Source organism: Girardinichthys multiradiatus, chromosome 4 (assembly GCF_021462225.1).
Source record: "Girardinichthys multiradiatus isolate DD_20200921_A chromosome 4, DD_fGirMul_XY1, whole genome shotgun sequence".
NCBI lineage: Eukaryota > Metazoa > Chordata > Actinopteri > Cyprinodontiformes > Goodeidae > Girardinichthys > Girardinichthys multiradiatus.
In genome coordinates this window covers 26,651,811-26,674,578 of record NC_061797.1, presented here as the reverse complement: position 1 = coordinate 26,674,578, position 22,768 = coordinate 26,651,811, and the positions used below count along the sequence as shown (strand labels likewise).

At 40.2% G+C, this 22,768-nt stretch overlaps 1 protein-coding gene across 1 annotated transcript in view; it reads left to right on the top strand.

Annotated features, from left to right (window-relative positions):
• Positions 1–15,832, top strand: part of sbf2 (SET binding factor 2) — a 128,516-nt gene extending 112,684 nt beyond the window's left edge. Inside the window, exons 31-42 of the mRNA XM_047363043.1 lie at positions 999–1,177; positions 2,781–2,957; positions 3,339–3,440; positions 6,191–6,376; positions 7,336–7,462; positions 8,736–8,863; positions 11,727–11,951; positions 12,041–12,148; positions 12,246–12,436; positions 12,950–13,037; positions 13,105–13,236; positions 14,555–15,832. Of these exons, the coding sequence (XP_047218999.1) occupies positions 999–1,177; positions 2,781–2,957; positions 3,339–3,440; positions 6,191–6,376; positions 7,336–7,462; positions 8,736–8,863; positions 11,727–11,951; positions 12,041–12,148; positions 12,246–12,436; positions 12,950–13,037; positions 13,105–13,236; positions 14,555–14,653 (1,742 nt within the window). The 3' untranslated portion in view covers positions 14,654–15,832. The remainder of the gene's footprint in view (positions 1–998; positions 1,178–2,780; positions 2,958–3,338; positions 3,441–6,190; positions 6,377–7,335; positions 7,463–8,735; positions 8,864–11,726; positions 11,952–12,040; positions 12,149–12,245; positions 12,437–12,949; positions 13,038–13,104; positions 13,237–14,554) is intronic.
• Positions 15,833–22,768: the final 6,936 nt, after the last annotated feature.

The window sequence follows — 22,768 nt, the reverse complement described above, 5'->3', positions numbered from 1 at the left end:
ACTAACCAAGTAATAACATGGCTTACCGTGCTGCAGAGTTCTTGCATAGACCTTTGTGGAGCGTCCTGCTAATCGTGACTGACGTTGCGGCTGCTCCTCTGGGAGCTGTGGTTTTTCACAAGCCAGTGTGGCTGCTTTGGTGTGGGCTTTTCTGTTCATGTTTTGGCTCAGCATGACTGTGGTCAGCTATGAGCCGGGTCCAAAACGACAACGAGAGGAAGCCATTTGTCATGAAAAAAGACTCCAACATAATGAAGCTCTTGCAATCCTGCAGCTCAGAGAAGACAGGTCAACTAAACAAGAAATGTGCATGCCTGGGAATAAAACTTCTGCAAATATGTTTGCTTTATGTGTGACGCCAGTGTTTTTTGGTTTATCGATTCATATCAGCAACTTAATCCTGTCATCAGGTCTGGCTTCAAATGTAAACAGTTAACTGATCACATCTATGAAAAGTTTTACAAAGAGCTTTATCAAGCTGGATCTGTTTCAAAATAAACTTAGATTATAACAGCCAAGCATTCAGCATATTTTTGTTTAAACGCTTAAAAGCTCCTATAAAACTGGTCTGCATTAAGAACTTGACAGCTATTGTAGTCCAATGTCCATAAAGATGAAATTCAAAAGGCCTGAAATTAATTTTTGTGAAAAATAACATCCCTTGATGGTGATTTATAATGTTTGAAAGTTATGGCATACTGGCTTACATAGAAATTGGTTTGCAGACTGGTTGACTTGCTAAGAATTTCAACAACTTCTGCTTCTAATATCTCACATCCACACAGGCAACTGCTTTGCTGGCAGGCACAGGACATGAAGGTGTTTACATAATCCGAATTGAACTGCTGTGCATGTGAATGTAGTCTGCATGTCGGACGTTGTTCATTATTCAGTCATAGTTTATTTGACAGCATGTGTTCATCAGTGCCATTCAGACAAGCCAGCTCCTGCACATGTATGTAATTAATTTTTTTTCTTTTGGAAATGTCTGTTTGCAGGCATGTGGGCCAGTCTGCGTTCAAGCGGCAGACTCTCTCAACACCCATCGCAGGGTGAGGTGGGCACCAGACTGGCAGGGAAGGATCTGGCGCCCCCTGCAGGAAGCAGCAGTCTGCAGGCTCAACTCCGGAAGCATCAGGCTGCCTTTTACATCTTTGGAGAAAAGTCACATCTCAGAGTGAGAAAGACAAAAAAACAACCTCTATAATTCATTATGAATTGTTTTATTTTGCACAAACATTAGTAACTCAGTCACTCTGTTTTGCCCTAAATTCAACTTTTATACCATTTTTGTGAACTGTAAACACAGGTTCAAATATCTCTTTTAGCTGTTCAGGTTGTGGCAGTCACATAGTTGTAGTGATCTAAAGAAATAATAATTCTGCCAGCGTTTTAATATGTACGTTTCTGTCAATGTCAGACTGAAAGGTGGTATTTATGGCATAATTTTAAGTAACCTTAAGTAACACAGCATGCAGAATATTTAAAATATTGTGTATCTACGACAGTTTCCAGTTGAGCTCTGAGAAATTCCACTCATTGGCCACTTTGTTGGGTACAAGTGTTCAGGTGTTTGTTAACACAAATAGACAGCAAATTACATGAGTGCAACTCAATGCATTTAGGCATCTACATGTGGTGAAAACAGCCAGATGAAGCCCAGGGCAAGCATGACAGAGGATAAGAAAGGAGATTTAAGTGACTTAGAATGGTTATTGGTGCCACACTAGGTGTTTCATAAATAGCTGATCAATTGGGATATTCACGCACAACCAGCTTACAGGGAATGAAAGAAAAGGTCAACTATTCACTGAATGTAACTGTGTGGACAAAAGCACCATGTTGATGTCTGAGGATATTGGGGAGACTGGTTAGAAATGATGGTTAAAATGATAGAAAGGCAAAAGTTATTCAAATAGCTACTCTTTACAACTAATGTATGCCAGGTATGTTGTGGGGGATAATTTCTTCTTAGTACCAACTGAACAACATAGAGGATGCACATGCAAAGCCTCTGCAGTCACCAGATCTCACTCTGATAGAGAACCTTTAGGATGTGGTGGAACGAGAGATGCATTTCATAGATGCTCATCCAACAAATCTGCAGAGACTGCATAACGATGTCATGTCAATATAGACCAAAATCTCTGAGGATTGTTTCCAGTTGTAAATTCAAACGGGAATCTAACCAGGTACATGCAAAGTGCACCTAGAAAAATGCAGCCACTTGAGTCGGCTACATCCTTTGTAATTAAACGGTGCACCACAAAACCAGGTGATAAAAGCAGCGCTGTTGGTTATAATTAAGCACTTAACTCCACCCTACTTAACAACTACACACTAACTCGGCCCTGTGACCACCTCCATCTGAAGATTAAAGGCCTCACAGGTCGATTTCACTTCCCATCTCACTTCGTTCATTAATATTAAGACAGACAGAATATGTCTGTCTCAATGTCTCAAGGGTTTAGTAATGAACTTTTATTTGTCCTAATATTTTATGTCACAAAGCTCACCACTAAATAGATCCTTAATAATAATAATTATTATGATAGTAATAAATAGGTTAGTTTCAAGTTGTTTTTTCCCACTGCTATCTCTGTGGATTAAAACTGGAGTTGTGCATAGATGTTGGGTGAAATGTTTTATGTTATGGTGTATTCAAATAATTAAACTAAAGTTGCCTTATTACTACAATCACAAACCTACAGTATTTACATTTATCAGTTTCTTGTGTTTGATCGTGCATGCTTGTTGCTTGTTTCACTGTTTACATACAGGGACTCAGATTGGACTCCTCCCTGAACTATGAGCTGGTGCCAGTGGAGTTTGCAGACGCGCGTCAGGTGAAAGCTGCATTTAAAAAGCTGCTGAGGGCCTGCGCCCCAAGTGCCCCCTTGTCAGACTCAGAGGACTCCTTCCTCAAAGCCCTGGAGGACTCTGAGTGGATGCTCCAGGTGACTAACAGCTACACTTCCTTGTTCTCCACATCTACAGCAGGATATTCACTGGGAGTCAGGATAAAAGTTATGTGAGAATGAGAGGGTCATCCTGTATAGCAGATTCACATCATGGATGAGGTATGCGAAAAATCCACTCTGAAGCCATTTTCCCAAAGGAAATACTTAAAGCAGAGCTGAGAGCACGCTAGTTATCTGATTGGCCCCCTGCAGCCTTACATTGGGCACTCACAATTAAAGAACACAATCTGTGGGAAACTAGCAGCACTGAATAAGTCCTTTACTCCTAGACCAAACATGGCAATATGTCCAGGGTGGATTCATTTTGTGTATCTGTTTGTACTTTTGCTCACACACATGTATATCAACTTCTCACAGCTTCACAAGATCCTGCAGCTGGCCCTATCTCTGGTGGAGCTTCTGGACAGCGGCTCATCCATTCTGCTCAGCCTGGAGGACGGCTGGGACATCACCACACAAGTGAGAAAGCTGTATTAATGCCTTCCTGAAAAACACAAATAAATACGTACAGATGTGAGGAAGAAGTTGAACTCAGCGGATCCACAAGGACGTTTGGCAGATCTTTCCTGATAAGGATCTCAAATGAGACACCAGTTTCCATGTGCTGTTCATATTACTGCCAGATTTGTACAATCTAATTAGTGTTGCAAATATCTTTAGTAGAAATTTCTTTGGTAAAGTGCCACTTTGAATCATTTCAGTTACTGCTGATTGTTTTCCAAGTGGAGAGCTTCCCAAAGATAGTTAGTTTGTATAGCCATGCTGAGGAATCCTATCGTGTCACAATTCATTGTTCCTGTGTAATTTATAGAGATTGAAAGCAGAAACAAGTACCTTCACACTGCACCTCAGAGCCAGCCATGTGTGACTCATAAATCTGCCATCTCTACTATTCCCGCTCATCTTCCAATCAGCTGTGTCACTGATATCCAGATATTGCAACCTTGTCTCACTGACTCACTCGTCTCTGACCTTGGTTTCTAGGCTCATGGTTTTGATTTTGTAGGTATGTAAACAACACATCTGTTTAAGTTCCAATCGGTTGTCAGTATCTTAGCATTTTTTGTTTGTTTTCTGAGCTCATGTTTTCCATGTTGACCCGTGCTCATGTACACCCCTCGATGTGTTTATGAGGCTTGTAAGTCCCCAGGCTGCTGCTCTGAGGATCCCTCTTGTGGGGTATGTGTTCGGCCCTGAGCATCTTTCTCCATGGGCCACTGGCTCCAGCAGGCCAGGTCCAGCTCGGCCCCAGCACGCACAGATGGAATCCATATGTGCTGGCTCTTCTTGCCTCGCTTCATAGGCACCCAGCAGACAGGATGCACAACTGTCTTTCCTTTCTTTCTACACGCTGTTTATCCCCACTTTCTTTTCTCACTTCTTCAGAGGCTCATTTAGTTGCCAATGCTCAGGGGAATTTTTTTGTTCACTTAGGGCTGGATCTTCTTGTAAACTTCACAGGGGAAAACTTAAACTGTGTTTCTTCATTTGACACGTCAGGGCTCATTAGCTAGGAGGACGCGGGCAGGGAAGCAGGCTAACCACACAGCATGTATGGACAAATGATTCCTAATTGTTGTTAAACTACAAATGGGGCTAGTGGCTCTCAAGAGTTTGCAACTATAATACATATTGATGAGTTTACGTTTTTTATGAACTGATGGTGAAGACCAGGGGGATCCATATTTAGTTCTTAAGAGTGGTTGCTACTATCCTGCAACCTCTAGATGCATCCCTTCTCCAACACACCTGAATCAAATGGCTGAATTCACTCCTCAGCATGACATTCAGCTCTGCAAGGGCCTGTCAACAAGGCATTCATTTCATTTAGTGTGGGAGAAGAGATGCATCTAAAAGTTCCAGGATAGTAGCTCTTGAGAACTGGAGTTGGGTACACCTGGTCAAGACTATATGGTGTTCATGTTGCTGAAAATTAAAAGTGGTGTTCAGTGAATTCATGCATACCAGATTCTGCACGGTTGTGGTAAAACAGTTGCCAGTCTGTTTAACTCGTCTAATGATCAAGGGTGATATTTGACGCTTACCAGGACATTTCAATCGCCAACCTATGTTAAACAAAGGCCCTTTATCAAAAGCCCCATTATATTTCCAAAAGGCAGTGTTGCATAAAACACATATAATTTTATAGATTTTTAAGAATCTGGCTTCAGCACCAAAAAGCTATAATTGATGGCAAAGATTCAATTACTTCATCGCTATAATATGTCCATCGTGTATTGTCTTTTTAATGCATTCATTTTATTAGGCTGTCACATCTGGAGAAGAGACGTGACCACGAGACTTTATGCACTTGGGGAGAGATGTAAACATTCCAGACATTTCATATTTAATCATTTAGTGCATTATCAGCGTAAAGGAATGCTCCTATTTCCTCTTAAAAGGTTCTGTCAGGGTCAGAATTCAGAACAGCATGTTCACTGATTGTATGGTGTTCAGTTTATCATTTAGCAAATGTGCAAAAATAGTCTATATTATAACTAAAGATGCATTAGTAAGAATTGTGTGGGTGATTTCCAGTTTTTAAATAGCTTTGTCCTGCTGAAACCAATTTTGGCAGATTTTGATTTCTCTTTAAGAACAGCATTCAAAGTGTTATTTTCTAGCATTAGCAGAAGTGATGTCTTGCCATAGCAGTCAGTATTAAACAGGGTTTTACTCATTTAAAACAAAGGCAAAATGATAGCAAATTCGCATTTTAAACTGTCTTGAGCATCTTATATATACAGAAGCCCTGAAAGGCAGGTGAAAAAACATTTTTTAAGACTCATTTGCTAAGTTTGACCAAATGTTCTTTGTCTTGTGACTTTAGACATTTTCTGCAAATTTCTGAGGTTTGTTTTTCTTTCTTTTTTACTTGCAGATAACTTTGAAAGTTGTGAGAAACAGAAAATTTGATCAGAAAATGGTCCTTTGTAAAAACAAATAACTTGCCTTTCAGGGCTTCCATTTATTAGCATTTAGCGCTGCCTTAGGTAAATAATATTCTAGTATAGTCTTACTATACAATCAACTTAGTAGCATACAAAAGCTGATCACCACCTAAGCTAGAGTGGCACATATTTTTTGGGAAGAAAAATGTAAATCTAGAGCGTGTGCACCGCTCTTTCCCTTGATAGTGGTTGATCTGATGAATGTTCTGGGTTTTTTTTGATGAATCGTAATTTTTCATATGTTGTTTCTCTTCTCAGGTTGTTTCATTGGTCCAGCTTCTAAGTGATCCCTTCTATCGCACCGTGGACGGTTTTCAGGTGCTTCTGGAGAAAGAGTGGCTCTCCTTTGGCCACAAATTCAGCCAGCGTAGCAATCTGAGTCCCAGCAGCCAGGGCAGCGGCTTCACTCCCATTTTCCTGCAGTTCCTGGACTGTGTGCACCAGGTGAGCTTCACACCCTTCCATCGCAGATCCACTGAACCTTCCAGTATCTCCTCCTCTGCTATGTGACTCCTATCAGCTTTCCCTCCGTGACTTTAACTTCATTCATGATTTGCTTGTGAACTCGTGGCATTCCTCAAAAGTGAGTGAAGAAGTTGAGCGTTTCACTTGTCATTGATTAGATGTTTGTGTAGTTAGGCACATCTAAGTGCTGGCTTTGTTACAGTTTATTGCAGCTGTCTGTGCTCGCATGTTTTTTGGGTGCGCTTTTTACTTTTCATTGCATGTTTAAAGACACATGTTGAAAATTTAAATTTTGGGGATTGAAGAAGGGAGGCTTTGGGTGTGTTTCAGGCTTTGTGGTGGGGGCGTCAATCTCGCACAGCGGAGGACCAGAAAATTCTGTCAGCTCTGAAATGCTAAATTTGAAAAATGCTGTGGGTTTTTTTTTGTGTCTCCTGGGGTCTCACAGACCCACTCCCATACACTTACATCAACGCATAGTTTCTGCATTTGTCTTTTGAAAGTGTGGGCTTGGCAAATAAGACAGATTGGCAGGGTTTCTGGGGTCTGGAGAGTTATAAACAGGGGGAGGGAGAGGAGATTCGGACAAGAGCTCAAAATAGAAGTGCCTCATCTCCAAAACAGCTGTTGTTTTTGCCAGCAGACCCAGGTGGCCTCAAATATTCAACACTCTTGTTGGCCACCTCACACCGCTGGATGGGAACAATAGATCCGCAGTCCGGCTAGTTCAGTCTGGATCATGTCTGGCTGTGATGATATTACTGACCTTTGAGGGGACAGGAGATGCTCTTTCCTGTTTCTAATTTATACGCTGGACAGATGTGAAGCTGACACACAAAGATTCATCTCAGCTGTCCCACACATGCACACACATACAAGGACTTTCCCTCCTGGCCTCTTAACTGTCTTAATCTTTTTTATTTTCAATGTCCTTGCAGATTCTGGAGCAACATCCTCTGGAGTTTGAGTTTAATCAGTATTATCTGAAGTTCCTGGCCTATCATCACATCTCTAACCGCTTCAAGAACTTCCTGTTGGACTCAGACTACGAGCGCTTGGAGCATGGTCAGTGTCAGTAAAGTTAAAACCATAAAGGATTAGGGTTTTTTTTTTTTTTTTTTGAGAAATTTGTTACCTAGAAAACTGTTATAATGAGCTGAAAAGATAGAAATAGTCTTGGACGACATTATTAGATCACAGGTTTCAACCTAACGGTCACAGCCTTGCTAAAGTATACACACTCATTAAGCTTTTTGACATTTTCTGTTGTTACAATCTCAAACTTCAATGTATTTTATTGGGGTTATATTTGATAGATTAACACAAAGCAGTGTTTCAGCCCCCTTTACTTTGATACCGCTAATACAAACCAGTGCAACCAACTGCCATTAGGAGTCACCTAATTACTGATTAGAGTCTACTTTTGTGTAATTTAATCTCTGTTGCCTGCATACACACATAGTAAGCAGTCACTCAGCACTCACCTTAAGGAAAATGCTGTGGCTCTTTCTGCCTAAAATTTCCGAATAAAGCACTGTTAAATAATGTCAGGGTGAGCTGCGTTTATCATGTAAAAACTAGGTTTGTTCAGTTCTAACATGCTCTAACACTGGATTAAGGTAATCTGCCTGGGTGGTTGAACTTTGGAAGAATTAAACTTTAAAATCCGAATCTAAAAGTTATAGAAGGAATATAAAACCTTTAATGTCTCTAAAACTGGTTGACCTTTTATAACCTCAAGAAACTTTAATTATTATCGTAAAAATGATAACGGCACTAATGAAAACTTGCATTCAACACCAATATAGTAAGATTTGAAGAAGGTGTGGGGGGATGGCAACTTCAATCAGGTTTTCCATTGCGACACATGGTAGTGGCAGTATCATGCTGTGGAGATTGTTTTCTTCAGCTGACTGGGGAATAGGTTCTGATTCCTGCATTAATAAAAAAGCATTGATGTTTTGTCATTTCCCTTCCACTTCACAATAATTTATGTGTTGGAATAGCACACGAAAGAACAAAAAATACACAAGTTAGAGGGCTAGAAACGTTTTTTGATTAGATGAATTAAATGAACAATTCTATGATTAAACTGTTAATCTTTTATCTGTTTTATTAAATTTTGTTGCAGTTTATTTCAAACATGACCAGAGAAGAAAAAACTTAATTATAAATGAACAGTAAATATAAGATTGTTTTCATGGTTATTTGTGGGAATGAGATGTTATTTATTTATTTACTTTTCCACGCTTGCTTAAAAAGGAGGTTTCTATTTCTACAAACCAGTATAACCATTGCTTTTCTCCAACATTTACAACAATGCTGTTGTTTTAAACAGGGTTGCTATTTGAGGACAAAGGGGATAAGCAGGCCCGGAGAGGGATCTGTATCTGGGATTGTATCAGCAGGATGCACCGGAGGAGTCCCATCTTCTTCAACTATCTGTACAGCCCCTCAGAGAGCGAAGTGAGTCTTTTTGCTCCCCGTCTGTCTTCCACTGCTGAAATGAGGCGTGTGTAGAAACGGAGCATAATTAACAGGATGAGAATATTATATTTTTTACAATAAATATTAGGTTCAAGAAGCCCTATGTAGGGTTAAGTAAGTTTTTTGTAAATAAACCAAGTGTATGTCATTTATCCAAGTGAATCTTAGTTTTCTAGGGTTTTTTTGTTTGTCTAATGCATTTTTACACAGATGATCCTGTCAGATGTCTCTTTGGCTTCTTTTATATTTCTGTATATGACGAACCTTTGGTAACTTGAGTACAAAGCCTGATTTTCACCAGGCTCTAATAGTACAAACAGCTGCTGTGTTGCAGTTGGCCGTGAATTATTGACAAAAATCATCAGAGTGCATTTAATCAGAATTTAGACCACGCGTTATTTGCGTCTTTCACTCTTGACGTAATTTCTTCTGTTGATCTTAGTATTTATCCACTGCATCACACTCCATCACAGTTTACAGGTCCTTCTCAAAATATTAGCATATTGTGATAAAGTTCATTATTTTCCATAATGTAATGATGAAAATTTAACATTCATATATTTTAGATTCATTGAACACTAACTGAAATATTTCAGGTCTTTTATTGTCTTAATACGGATGATTTTGGCATACAGCTCATGAAAACCCAAAATTCCTATCTCACAAAATTAGCATATTTCATCCGACCAATAAAAGAAAAGTGTTTTTAATACAAAAAACGTCAACCTTCAAATAATCATGTACAGTTATACACTCAATACTTGGTCGGGAATCCTTTGGCAGAAATGACTGCTTCAATGCGGCGTGGCATGGAGGCAATCAGCCTGTGGCACTGCTGAGGTCTTATGGAGGCCCAGGATGCTTCGATAGCAGCCTTTAGCTCATCCAGAGCGTTGGGTCTTGAGTCTCTCAACGTTCTCTTCACAATATCCCACAGATTCTCTATGGGGTTCAGGTCAGGAGAGTTGGCAGGCCAATTGAGCACAGTGATACCATGGTCAGTAAACCATTTACCAGTGGTTTTGGCACTGTGAGCAGGTGCCAGGTCGTGCTGAAAAATTAAATCTTCATCTCCATAACACTTTTCAGCAGATGGAAGCATGAAGTGCTCCAAAATCTCCTGATATCTAGCTGCATTGACCCTGCCCTTGATAAAACACAGTGGACCAACACCAGCAGCTGACACGGCACCCCAGACCATCACTGACTGTGGGTACTTGACACTGGACTTCTGGCATTTCCTTCTCCCCAGTCTTCCTCCAGACTCTGGCACCTTGATTTCCGAATGACATGCAGAATTTGCTTTCATCCGAAAAAAGTACTTTGGACCACTGAGCAACAGTCCAGTGCTGCTTCTCTGTAGCCCAGGTCAGGCGCTTCTGCCGCTGTTTATGGTTCAAAAGTGGCTTGACCTGGGGAATGCGGCACCTGTAGCCCATTTCCTGCACACGCCTGTGCACGGTGGCTCTGGATGTTTCTACTCCAGACTCAGTCCACTGCTTCCGCAGGTCCCCCAAGGTCTGGAATCGGCCCTTCTCCACAATCTTCCTCAGGGTCCGGTCACCTCTTCTCGTTGTGCAGCGTTTTCTGCCACACTTTTTCCTTCCCACAGACTTCCCACTGAGGTGCCTTGATACAGCACTCTGGGAACAGCCTATTCGTTCAGAAATTTCTTTCTGTGTCTTACCCTCTTGCTTGAGGGTGTCAATAGTGGCCTTCTGGACAGCAGTCAGGTCGGCAGTCTTACCCATGATTGGGGTTTTGAGTGATGAACCAGGCTGGGAGTTTTAAAGGCCTCAGGAATCTTTTGCAGGTGTTTAGAGTTAACTCGTTGATTCAGATGATTAGGTTCATAGCTCGTTTAGAGACCCTTTTAATGATATGCTAATTTTGTGAGATAGGAATTTTGGGTTTTCATGAGCTGTATGCCAAAATCATCCGTATTAAGACAATAAAATACCTGAAATATTTCAGTTAGTGTGCAATGAATCTAAAATATATGAATGTTAAATTTTCATCATGACATTATGGAAAATAATGAACTTTATCACAATATGCTAATATTTTGAGAAGGACCTGTATAAGGCCTAAAATGGTGATGAAGGATTATTCAAACTATTGATGGATAATTATCATGTTTTTCATATTTGGGGGTGATGCTTGTGATTATTGGCGATAACAATAAACTCAACTTGGGTTTGCAAACTGCCAAAAAAGAACAGTTTGGTTGGGATTATCACTTTTACTATTTTTATCCATGCATTAAAATATATTAAGATATCAAAATATGATTGAATGCAATTAGTGTGTGCTATTGAGCAGTATAGCTGCACTACTTGACGCAACTCGTGCAGTGATGCAGTCTAAATAAAAATAAAACCCCAGCAGGCAAGTAATCAAGCAGAAGTTGCAGGGAAGCTCATCCATGTCCTTAAATGATGTCCATTTTCTGCAGCTTAAATTGACTTATTTTGATTTGCAGACAAAGGAATTTTGGTCATTTTAAGTTGCATCGATACAGGAAGCGTCATGTGTTTTGTAATCTGAGCAGCTGTGTTGTTGCAGATGTTCCTGCTTTGCATAATTTCAGATTTTCCTTCACAGACTAAAGTAAAGGGTCAGATTCAACTTCTCTGGGAAATAGTAAAATAAGTAAACTTTTTAAATGGATAAAGCTGTTCAAGTACAACATTAAAGGGCATATGTTTTTGACTAAAAAGAAAGTAAAAATTGTGATTTAACACCTTTGTGCCACTACAGATTACATATCGTTTGCACAAACAGATGTTTTGAGGTTTAATTTGATCTCTAAAGAGTAACCCACGTGGTTCTTGTTGTGCAGCTGGTCCTGAAGCCTTTCGTCAGCATCCCCAGCCTGATTAAATGGGACTTCTTCACAGAGGAAACTCTGTCAACGGGGCCATGCTACGACTGGAGGATGATGGCGGTGAGGTCGGAGAGCACGGAAGAGGCAGACGCCAACGCGAACAGCAAGAGGAGGATTGTTTGGCCGTGTTACAGCATCGTGAGCAGTGCCCAACCAGACGCCATCACCAAACTTCTCTCTGTAAGCGGCTGTGGCCAAATGTCCACTTTTTCTTTCAGGTTGCTGTTCTGTCGCTTTTGTAATTCTTTTTGGTCTCATCGGTGCTGTAGGACATTGAGAGGCTGGAGGGAGAGCTGAACCAGGGCCCTGAGAGATGGCAGATGACTTTGGAGAGAGTCCGATTAAGCATACAGGAAGATCTCAAACAAGAAGGAAATGTGCGTCTTTTTAGAAAAGATGACACATATATTGGAAAGACTAAAAAACATTGTTAAATAAAAAATAACCTGTATGTATATCTGTGTTTCTCTGCAGCTCCGTAAGCAGTCGCTGTCCCTCTCGGGCCTTATTCCTACGTCCAGCCTGCAGGCCTTCCAGCGCCGCTCCATAATGCACCTGCCAGACAGCGGCCTGGGTGACGACCACAGCACCTCCACAGCCAACGGGATCAACCGCCGCGCAGCAACACTTTACAACCAGTTCACCCCCAAGAGCGAAGAGAACAGGTGGGTCGTGAACTTCCTGAGCTCCGAGACTAACAAGAAGGAACACATCTGACTCACTGGCCTAGTGGCCAGTCCAGATTTGGAAGATGATTCAGTCCTGCGGTATGCTCCGTGTCATCTTTGTGAGAATTGTCTGTACTCTCGCTTAAAGTCTGGGTGTGTGATTTTTACAATTACAGAGAGGTTAAAGTACAGTCTCTTGGCTCAGATAGTGGGATATTTTCTGGGCTGAACAAACAATCATTAAAATCTACTTTATATCAGTTTTTTTCTGATGAGTTTTGCATCTGTTCCTCATTTTTCAAATTCCAAATGACGTTCTGACAGATGACTTTACAGAGATGAAGTGATTCAGAAAACTAAGATTATCGCCACTCAAATGTTCCTGTTTCTATTAGTGTTAGTGCCAAAAATCCTAAAAAACTAAAATACTCAAATTGACATTGTTTTATAGTTAATTTATACACCACCTCCTGGGATCTAAAGGCTGCTGGACCTCTTCTTGTTCTCCAGGTCTTATGAGGGGATCCTTTACAAACGCGGAGCGCTGCTGAAAGCCTGGAAACCTCGCTGGTTTGTGTTGGATGTCACCAAGCACCAGGTGAGTGAGCTGCTGCTCATTTAACGTGTGAACGTGGAGCAATAGGTTAACTCTGGTGTCTTCACAGCTCAGATACTACGACACCGGCGAAGACACGAACTGCAGGGGTCACATTGATCTGGCTGACGTGGAGTCTGTGATAATGGCCACGCCCACACTAGGAGCCCCCAAACACATCAGTGAAAAGGCTTTCTTTGACGTGAGTACATGTTGGGTTTATGTGTTGTTCTAGAAGTATTGCTGCTTTTGTCAGCATTTACAAAATGATTTTACAATCATGGTGCTGATCTACGGTGGTTTACATAGAAATTCCTCACCTAGAGAGGATGCTAAGGAAGACTCAAAACCATAAATCTTCAGTCAGATTGAGATCCAGGTGGATTCCCGGGTGTGTTTTTATGTTGATATGCTGTTCTTAAAGAGACGTCTTTTGTTTTTGTATGTGTCATTGTGATGAATTAAAATGACTGTAAACTCTACCCTCTACTGATTTAATGGGTCCAAAAGTGTCCTGGCATTCGGTTTTATATGTCTCATTGTATTTGCATCTAACAGAACATCCAATACAGATTGATCCACAGTCCATGAAGTGTGATCTTGCCATCTATTTTTGTGAGATTTTACCATCACTGACTGGGTTTTAATTGTTTATTTTAAAAAAGCTACAGCTGTGGTCAGACATTTACATTTACTCATCAGCATGAATGTCTTAATAATTTTGGGTTTATTTCAACTATTCTTTTTCCATGGTGAGAAGCTCATACAACAAACCACTTTAACACGCTGAATATTTGTCCACTCTTACTTGTTTGAATTGGCAGAGGTCATTTAAACTAATAGGTTTCCTGGTTGACTCTTGGTATAGTCCATACATTTTCAATACATTTTCAATAGGGTTCAGTTTGAGAGCATTTCCGACACTTAACACATAATGATTTACAAGATTAACACTGAGGAGCCATTAGGATACAGTTTCATGTACACAAGCATCGCAGATCCTAATATATTTTGCCTTTAGCTTTGCTGTTTGTCAAAAACAGCTGAGAAAAGCGTTGAATCTTTCTGCTCAGCAGGACATCAGCAGAGGGCACACAGACTAATAGTTCATATTCAGGCGTGATACAGACTGAAAAGGGCCTCTTTTACTCTCACTACTGCACTGTTTTATAACGGAGGCATGTGATCAGAAAATGAATATGCATAGCAGACCACAGATTTTCAGACAGACTCTTAGTACTTCACGGAACTTCACTTCATAGAAAACAGAGTATGGTTTACCTAATAATCGTGTACTTACATCATCTGGTTGCATTTATCTTGTTCTGGATGTTTATGACAACAAAGATTCAGTGACATTAATTTCAGCTCCAAATCACTGCTTCCCAGTCATGCCCTGCTTGTTTCTCATTGGGTCATTTTCCATGTTTAAATTTTATATTTGAAAAATTGAATTTGAAAATGTTTACAGGCACCTTATTTTAAATAGAATAACCTTTTTTTATTTGATGGCCCTTTAGCTGAAAACCAACAAAAGAGTCTACAACTTCTGTGCTTCCGATGCGCCCAGCGCTCAGGTGTGGATGGATAAGATCCAGAGCTGCATATCTGACGCCTGAACACCGAGGTCTAATGACATATCACCCTCATCTGAGGTGGAGTCGTATGGCTGAGAGCTGAAACATGACAGCAGCTCGATTCAGCTGTCTTTAATTTAAGGGTATCACAGCGAATGAAGTGCCTGATGGTGGAGGATGAATCTTGTCCTCCTACTTCTCTCCCCGCAGCTGCTTGGGCCACCATCACCCTGCAGGTGGAGCACATCGGCCTCAGCTATCTGCTCCCTCTGATCGGGAAGCAAGGCAAACATAAGCTGACATTTTTAGAGACTGTGCTACCAAGGAAATTTTTAATTTTTTTTATATATCAAAGCTATATCACTGGCCAATAAAACTGTGGGTTCAATTTTAAATTTAAAAGCATATAGACAGCTTGTAAAAGATTTTCTATCAGATATTTTACTACAAGGAAAAGGTTATTGCTGCTTAAAGAAACGTATAAACCGCCGAAAACTCAGATTTTAATGCACAACTTTAAAAAAAAAAAAAGCAATTTGTTTGCACTTTGCGCTAAAGTATGCACTCTTTATTGAATATTGACTTTCTAACAGATGCAAACAGCCAGGCTTCAGGCATTATTTACAGTGTAGATGTGATCGTTAAGGATTAAATGAAAAGAATTTGCACAGAGATTTTACAGGTGTTTTTTTTTTTTTTATTTAAGTACATGATAATTTTGCTATTCTGTTGAATGTTGTTTTTCTCTCTTAACTTTGACGTCTCATGCAACGTAAATTATTATTTTTTATTAAATGTGTTACCGTGCAAGTGTCGTTTTTTTTTTCTTCTGTAAATACCTTTGTTACATTTTATTTTATATCCAGTCTTCTCTGAACATGATTTACCTTTCTAACTTTAATTCTGATGTGTTTGAACCTTGTTTTTTTTTTTTTTCATGTCTTTACTGATCAAACTCTTCCGGTTTTCCTTCTTTGTGGTGAACTGTTGTGAATGAAATGACCTTTTGTTGTTGCTGACCTTTTCCAGACAGTCTCTGTCTCTTAAGGGCTTTTTAATCAATATTTTTGAGCAGCTTTCTGATTATCTGCCCTCTCTTCTTTACAAGAAAAAGCACATAAAGCTATTCAAAGATGTCAGAGGCTTTTTTTGTTATTTCTTCTTTGTACCATGTTTTGTGATGACACTACATTTTTGCAAATAAATCAAACATACTTGAAACTTCCTTTTTTCTGATATTTAGAGTGCTTCGTCTGTACAGCGGAGGGTTGAAAATGGGATTTTAATACGGTAGGACTAAATGTTTCTATCAGTATGGCAAGATCACCTGACATTAAATGTGTAATTGCACTTTTTTAGTGGAAAAACAATTAATACCTGTTAAACTTTATTTTTCTAGATTAAAATGAAAACTGTCTTTTCGAGAGGCTGCTAGTTACACATTGCCTAAAGATTTAGTTTAAGTCCACATGTATAAAAGGTGATCTAGGTCTACCAGCATTTTCAACTTTTGAAATAGTTTTTAGGTATTTTGTATGTTTTCACAAATATGTTAAGGAATTCATGAATCTCACATTCAAGTCCAGGGTTTAAACAGTCTAAGCATTCTGGATTTTTAACTACAGATAATTAAATGTAGTCTGGACACCTTTAAAAAAAAAATTATATAGCCCTTTAATTAAGCACCAAGTCAGAAGCTGTGAATCTGATGCCCTCTTCAGCGATATTAGCTTGTTGAGAAGCTCAGCCGTGTTTTTTTCATGTGCTTATACTGTGCAAAGCACACAAGGTTTCCACTCCTTATTGACTGGACATGTAAAGAAGCAATAGAAAATTCGTTCAGAACCCGATTAACATTTTTTTGCTTTTGTTGTTGAGTGCTTATGTCATCCTCCAATGCTAGGTTGCCCTGGGCGGGAAGCCGTGTCATCCTTTTTAAAAACCTTCTCTGACCACAGCAGAGAATGAATATTACCAGTAAACAAACCAGTGTTTGTTTTGTTGCCTCCTGATCTGACTATACAGCCTAGCCCTCTGAAGGGTTTCCTGCTCCAGCTACATTTTGTTTAAAGCTTTTGGTTTGGTTTGGTTTTGTGAAGCAATTCTTTGGTTTCCTCCAAGAGGTTTTCTAAGTCATTCAGACAGTGAATTCCATGTCTCAATGTAACTTTTATCACAAGTTACCTGACAATATTTTTATAGGTGATTTTGGTAGGAACTGTTCAGTTTGATATTTTGCCCTGTAGGACAAGGCAGGTTTCTTTATAAAGCACCATTCCCACAAGGGGTAATTTGAAGAGCTTTACATACAAATAGATAAATAAATGAACAAAGAAAATAGAATCCCATTTAAAAACATGAAATGCATGAAAATAAGAGTAAGTATTTAAACATCACATAAAAGGTAACATTAAAATTCAAATTTCAGCGAATAAAAAGGCAAGAAGGCATTGTAGGTGATGATAAAGTGATATTTGACCTTTATGGGAAGCTGTAGTAAACAGTAATATTTTCCACCCTGATTTAAAGGAATCAACAATTTCTGCACAAAAGCATAGAAAGTAATGATGCCTCCTCTTGTTCACTTCTGATCTTAGGAACACTAAGTGAGCAGGTTTTTGATGGCCTTAGAGGTCTACAGGTCCTTCTCAAAATATTAGCATATTGTGATAAAGTTCATTATTTTCCATAATGTCATGATGAAAATTTAACATTCATATATTTTAGATTCATTGCACACTAACTGAAATATTTCAGGTATTTTATTGTCTTAATACGGATGATTTTGGCATACAGCTCATGAAAACCCAAAATTCCTATCTCACAAAATTAGCATATCATTAAAAGGGTCTCTAAACGAGCTATGAACCTAATCATCTGAATCAACGAGTTAACTCTAAACACCTGCAAAAGATTCCTGAGGCCTTTAAAACTCCCAGCCTGGTTCATCACTCAAAACCCCAATCATGGGAAAGACTGCCGACCTGACTGCTGTCCAGAAGGCCACTATTGACACCCTCAAGCAAGAAGGTAAGACAGAAAGAAATTTCTGAACAAATAGGCTGTTCCCAGAGTGCTGTATCAAGGCACCTCAGTGGGAAGTCTGTGGGAAGGAAAAAGTGTGGCAGAAAACGCTGCACAACGAGAAGAGGTGACCGGACCCTGAGGAAGATTGTGGAGAAGGGCCGATTCCAGACCTTGGGGGACCTGCGGAAGCAGTGGACTGAGTCTGGAGTAGAAACATCCAGAGCCACCGTGCACAGGCGTGTGCAGGAAATGGGCTACAGGTGCCGCATTCCCCAGGTCAAGCCACTTTTGAACCAGAAACAGCGGCAGAAGCGCCTGACCTGGGCTACAGAGAAGCAGCACTGGACTGTTGCTCAGTGGTCCAAAGTACTTTTTTTGGATGAAAGCAAATTCTGCATGTCATTCGGAAATCAAGGTGCCAGAGTCTGGAGGAAGACTGGGGAGAAGGAAATGCCAAAATGCCAGAAGTCCAGTGTCAAGTACCCACAGTCAGTGATGGTCTGGGCTGCCGTGTCAGCTGCTGGTGTTGGTCCACTGTGTTTTATCAAGGGCAGGGTCAATGCAGCTAGCTATCAGGAGGTTTTGGAGCACTTCATGCTTCCATCTGCTGAAAAGCTTTATGGAGATGAACATTTCATTTTTCAGCACAACCTGGCACCTGCTCACAGTGCCAAAACCACTGGTAAATGGTTTACTGACCATGGTATCACTGTGCTCAATTGGCCTGCCAACTCTCCTGACCTGAACCCCATAGAGAATCTGTGGGATATTGTGAAGAGAACGTTGAGAGACTCAAGACCCAACACTCTGGATGAGCTAAAGGCCGCTATCGAAGCATCCTGGGCCTCCATAAGACCTCAGCAGTGCCACAGGCTGATTGCCTCCATGCCACGCCGCATTGAAGCAGTCATTTCTGCAAAAGGATTCCCGACCAAGTATTGAGTGTATAACTGTACATGATTATTTGAAGGTTGACGTTTTTTGTATTAAAAACACTTTTCTTTTATTGGTCGGATGAAATATGCTAATTTTGTGAGATAGGAATTTTGGGTTTTCATGAGCTGTATGCCAAAATCATCCGTATTAAGACAATAAAAGACCTGAAATATTTCAGTTAGTGTTCAATGAATCTAAAATATATGAATGTTAAATTTTCATCATTACATTATAGAAAATAATGAACTTTATCACAATATGCTAATATTTTGAGAAGGACCTGTACATGGTTCATACCTGACCATCAACATAAACCATTTCCTTCTAGATCATCAGCAAGTTTGAATCTGTCATTTTACAAACAGGGATCCAGTGCAATGATTTAAGAAAATGTGCAATATGGTTAATTATCCTGATGTTGATCAGGACTCTGGCAGCACATTTAGAATGAGCTGCAGCTGCTTGACTGATGTTTTATTTTATGTATTAAAAACTGTATACTATTACAATTATCTACTGGGGGGGGGACATTTCTGTCCTTCTTAGACACAAAGATCATTTCTGTCAATATTTTGAGGTGGTAGTAGACTGATTAAGTAATCGATTTAAAGTCGTCATTAAAATTGAAGGCTGAGCCCATGATTACTGCTAGTTTTTTTTTACATGCTCATTGATCATAAGCATCATCAAGTCTAGTTGGACATACAAACTGACTGTAGTAGACTGTAGGATCATCCGCATAGATATCGTAAGAGCTGTTGTAGTACTCCATAATATCCGCTAAGAGATCACGTAGAGGTTAAATAAAGATATCACAAGGAAGGAGCCTTGAGGAATCTCACATGTAATCTTTCTTTATTCATATTTATGATTACTAAATGAAACAAAGTAGCAATGATCTGCCAAAATAAGGGCTGTACCTACAGTCCTGCGTGTAGAAACTGTGTCCCCTGGTGTTCACATTAACACTGAATCGAAAATACAGCCTTTCATAGCTGCAAACTTTGCTGGAATGTCTTGTCCTTCAGTGAGTCATATATCACAAGATGAAAACTTCCACTCTGTCTTGTTGCTATGTTTTTCCGACCCCCTAGAAACACTTCTAATTTAATAAACAAAACAAAAAAATCTCTCAATGAAAGGTAACACCAAGCTTTTTGTCTTTCTACAATGATCACAGGTGTCTCCCCTGCCAGAGGTGGTTGTGGTTAAGAGCCTGAGCTCATGGTGTTTGGCGCCTGGCTGTCGTTGCAGAGCAAACACTGCTTCGGGTTTCACTCAGAGGAAGCTGAGGTCACAGCGAGATCGGGTGGGTTATTTTGGAGGGATATGGTGGATGTTTTGTCCCACAGTGCAATTGCGCAGCTGCCCTGTAGCGGCAGCAGGTGCAAAGCTTCATCAGCCTAACATCTGGGCAGACCTTTTGGCATATCCCCCCATTTTTTAAAGGCTTGCTTTAGGCACGGAGATTAGGCCAAAAACAAGGGGGATGCAGCGGATGTTGTCCTGCAGGCTTGCGTGGAATGGCATGATTGGAATTATATTCCCCTTGAGTTGGAATTGGTGGTTTCCCAACAGCAATTTCATCCAATTATTGGTTCTCTATAGCTGTGTTAGTCTGACTAGATGAAATCACACTGATTTAGTTTAGTTATGTGAAAGTAGGACAACATGAAAGAAATGCATCGTTACATAACCCATGACGTGAGGTTTGGTACATTATTGCTCCTGCAACTGATTTCTTCTCTGATGGCAAATTACTGATGAAAGCTTCCATCATCCCAGAGGCCAGCAGTGTTTTTACATGCATTTCTGTGTAATGGTAATCTTGTGTAACTTGGCCGCATTTATTTTCCTCAAGGTTCAGTGATTTGCCTCGGTTGGCTGGAAGCGTGCCGCTCTCAAATAAAAGACAAATCAAAAGCAGCCTATAAATTCAGGCCTGCACGTATCTGCTTGTTTTAGATCCAGGATTCTTTCGCCGCAGTCACAGCTGTGCAATTGAATAAAATAACTTGAAAAATAAGCTGACTGGCCTTTTCGGAGACCCCCAAAAATACCCCAGTGACACATAATATTGATTTATTTCAATTGGTCTTCTAAGTCCTATTATCCTTGTAACCCTGTGGCTGCAGTGAATGAAAGATATGTTCTCATTTCCTTTGCGCCTCGGCAATGTGGGCGATTGAATTCAAAGCTGCTGGGGGGGGGGGTTCTGTGGGCACCTGCTCCAAAATCCAACCCTAAAAGCTGATACCACTTCATTTACTCCCATTGCAGAAATCGGAATAATGCAAGCTTGCCAGTAGATGGGAGTCTACTTGATGCATGAATCGACCGATGAGCCGATCATCCATGAACATGAAAAGTTCAATTAACCTTTCCATTTGTACAACAAAAAAAACAAAAAAAATGAAGATTTCCAGAACAGCTTGACACATTTCTTTTGCGTTAAAAGTCAAGCACTGTGAGGAGCCATCTGCAAGACATTTCTTCACACTATCCCATAAAATTTCCCAGTTTGGACCGGGATGTTTTGGACAGAAACCAGATGAATTGGTCATGGGCATTAGGGCTACTTTTCGGACACATGGGTCAAGGCTGAGACAGTTAGAGATATTCTTAAACCTGGAATGTGAGGGCTTGTGCAATTTAGCTACGGAGATCAGAGACTCCCAATTCTGAGAATAGTTTTAGAAATAGAACAAACAAACAAAAAAAATAAAGGCTGCTATTTCTCAAATATAAATACCTCCACAAGAAGATATGTGAACAGTAACACACAAACACACTCACAGGAGTTCCTGAGCGCTGCAATAACACCAATTTAATTTTTTTGTTTTGTTGTTGTTGTCGCACTGTAAATCAAGCAAACAAGGAGGTCCATAAAATCTTTCCATCATGGTGAATCTCAGCAGCATTAGCTCAGACATTTGGGCGATCTGCCTCTGTATCTGATCTTATCTGCGCACTGCCGGTGTTTAGATGCGTGCATGGTGTCAGGTCAGTGGTGTGAATGCAGGCTCTTATCTCGTCTTCTGCTCTGTCAGCTCTGAACTCAACTTGAACTCTCTGTTTCGTTTCCAAACCCTCTTGGAGAACCAGAAGGACAACGGGGTGACGTCGGTGTTGCACTGGAGAGTAAAGGAGCTCATTGTGCAGACTAGCAAACAAGAGACAAAGCCAGTGCCCAACTCTGACAGGTTCACCCAAGTACAATGTTCCTGTAACTGAAGCACGACGGCGTGGAGGACAAAACTGAAGCATACGTGAGGTGAACAGAGGCCCTTTGTTGCTTAAGGTGATTTGTTTTGACAACAGGATCTCACTGCTGCATGTCGCGTGCATTAAGTGTAATTAATCTCGCCTTGTGATTACTGGAACAATAAAGTCAGATTATACTGCATCTACCAACCTGCCATGCAACTTTGTCTCTCTGAGATCAATTATACCATCTGGTATTATCAGGTTCCCATCTGAAAACTGACCGTTGTTCCTCTGATCTGACTGAGTGGAAGTGGTTTTAGTGAGGCGACGCAGTCTGCTCCAACAGGTTTGTGTCAGCTCCAGTATCAGTTTGCCTCATACCTACGTCAGCGTTTTCTAGAAAATCTAAATCAGCCCCCCAGGACCGGACCGACGCTGTGCCAAAGTGATGACAGAAAGTCCCCAGCGGATTCCAGGGCTGGCAAATGTTGTTTCAGACTCAAATTAAAACTAATTCAACATGCATTTTCCCACCTACATCTCTGTAATACTTGACCAATATAAACAAGTATGCAGAACTGAGGCTATCATTGCTGTGGGAGGTGGTTTATAATGCATCATGTTCAAGTTTAGAAATGTATTTTAAGATCTGTCTGTATGTCTGAAACATAACAAAATATTTTAAACACCTGAAAATATCCCGTTTTATCCAATTTAATCATTAATTCGTTGTAACTATATTGCCAATGGATCATTATGCACTGCACAAACATGCTCAAAATATCTTTTGCAGGGATAATAAAGCACAAACACTGCCTTGCAAAAGTATTCAAATAATTTTTTTTAAAGATTTTGTCATGTTACAACCTCACACTTCAATGTTTTAACTGAACTTTGATAGATCCATATAAAGTTGATCTATCAAAAAATGTATTTTAATTCTGAAACAGAAGGAAAGAATATATGGTTTTTAAATCTTTTTCTTAA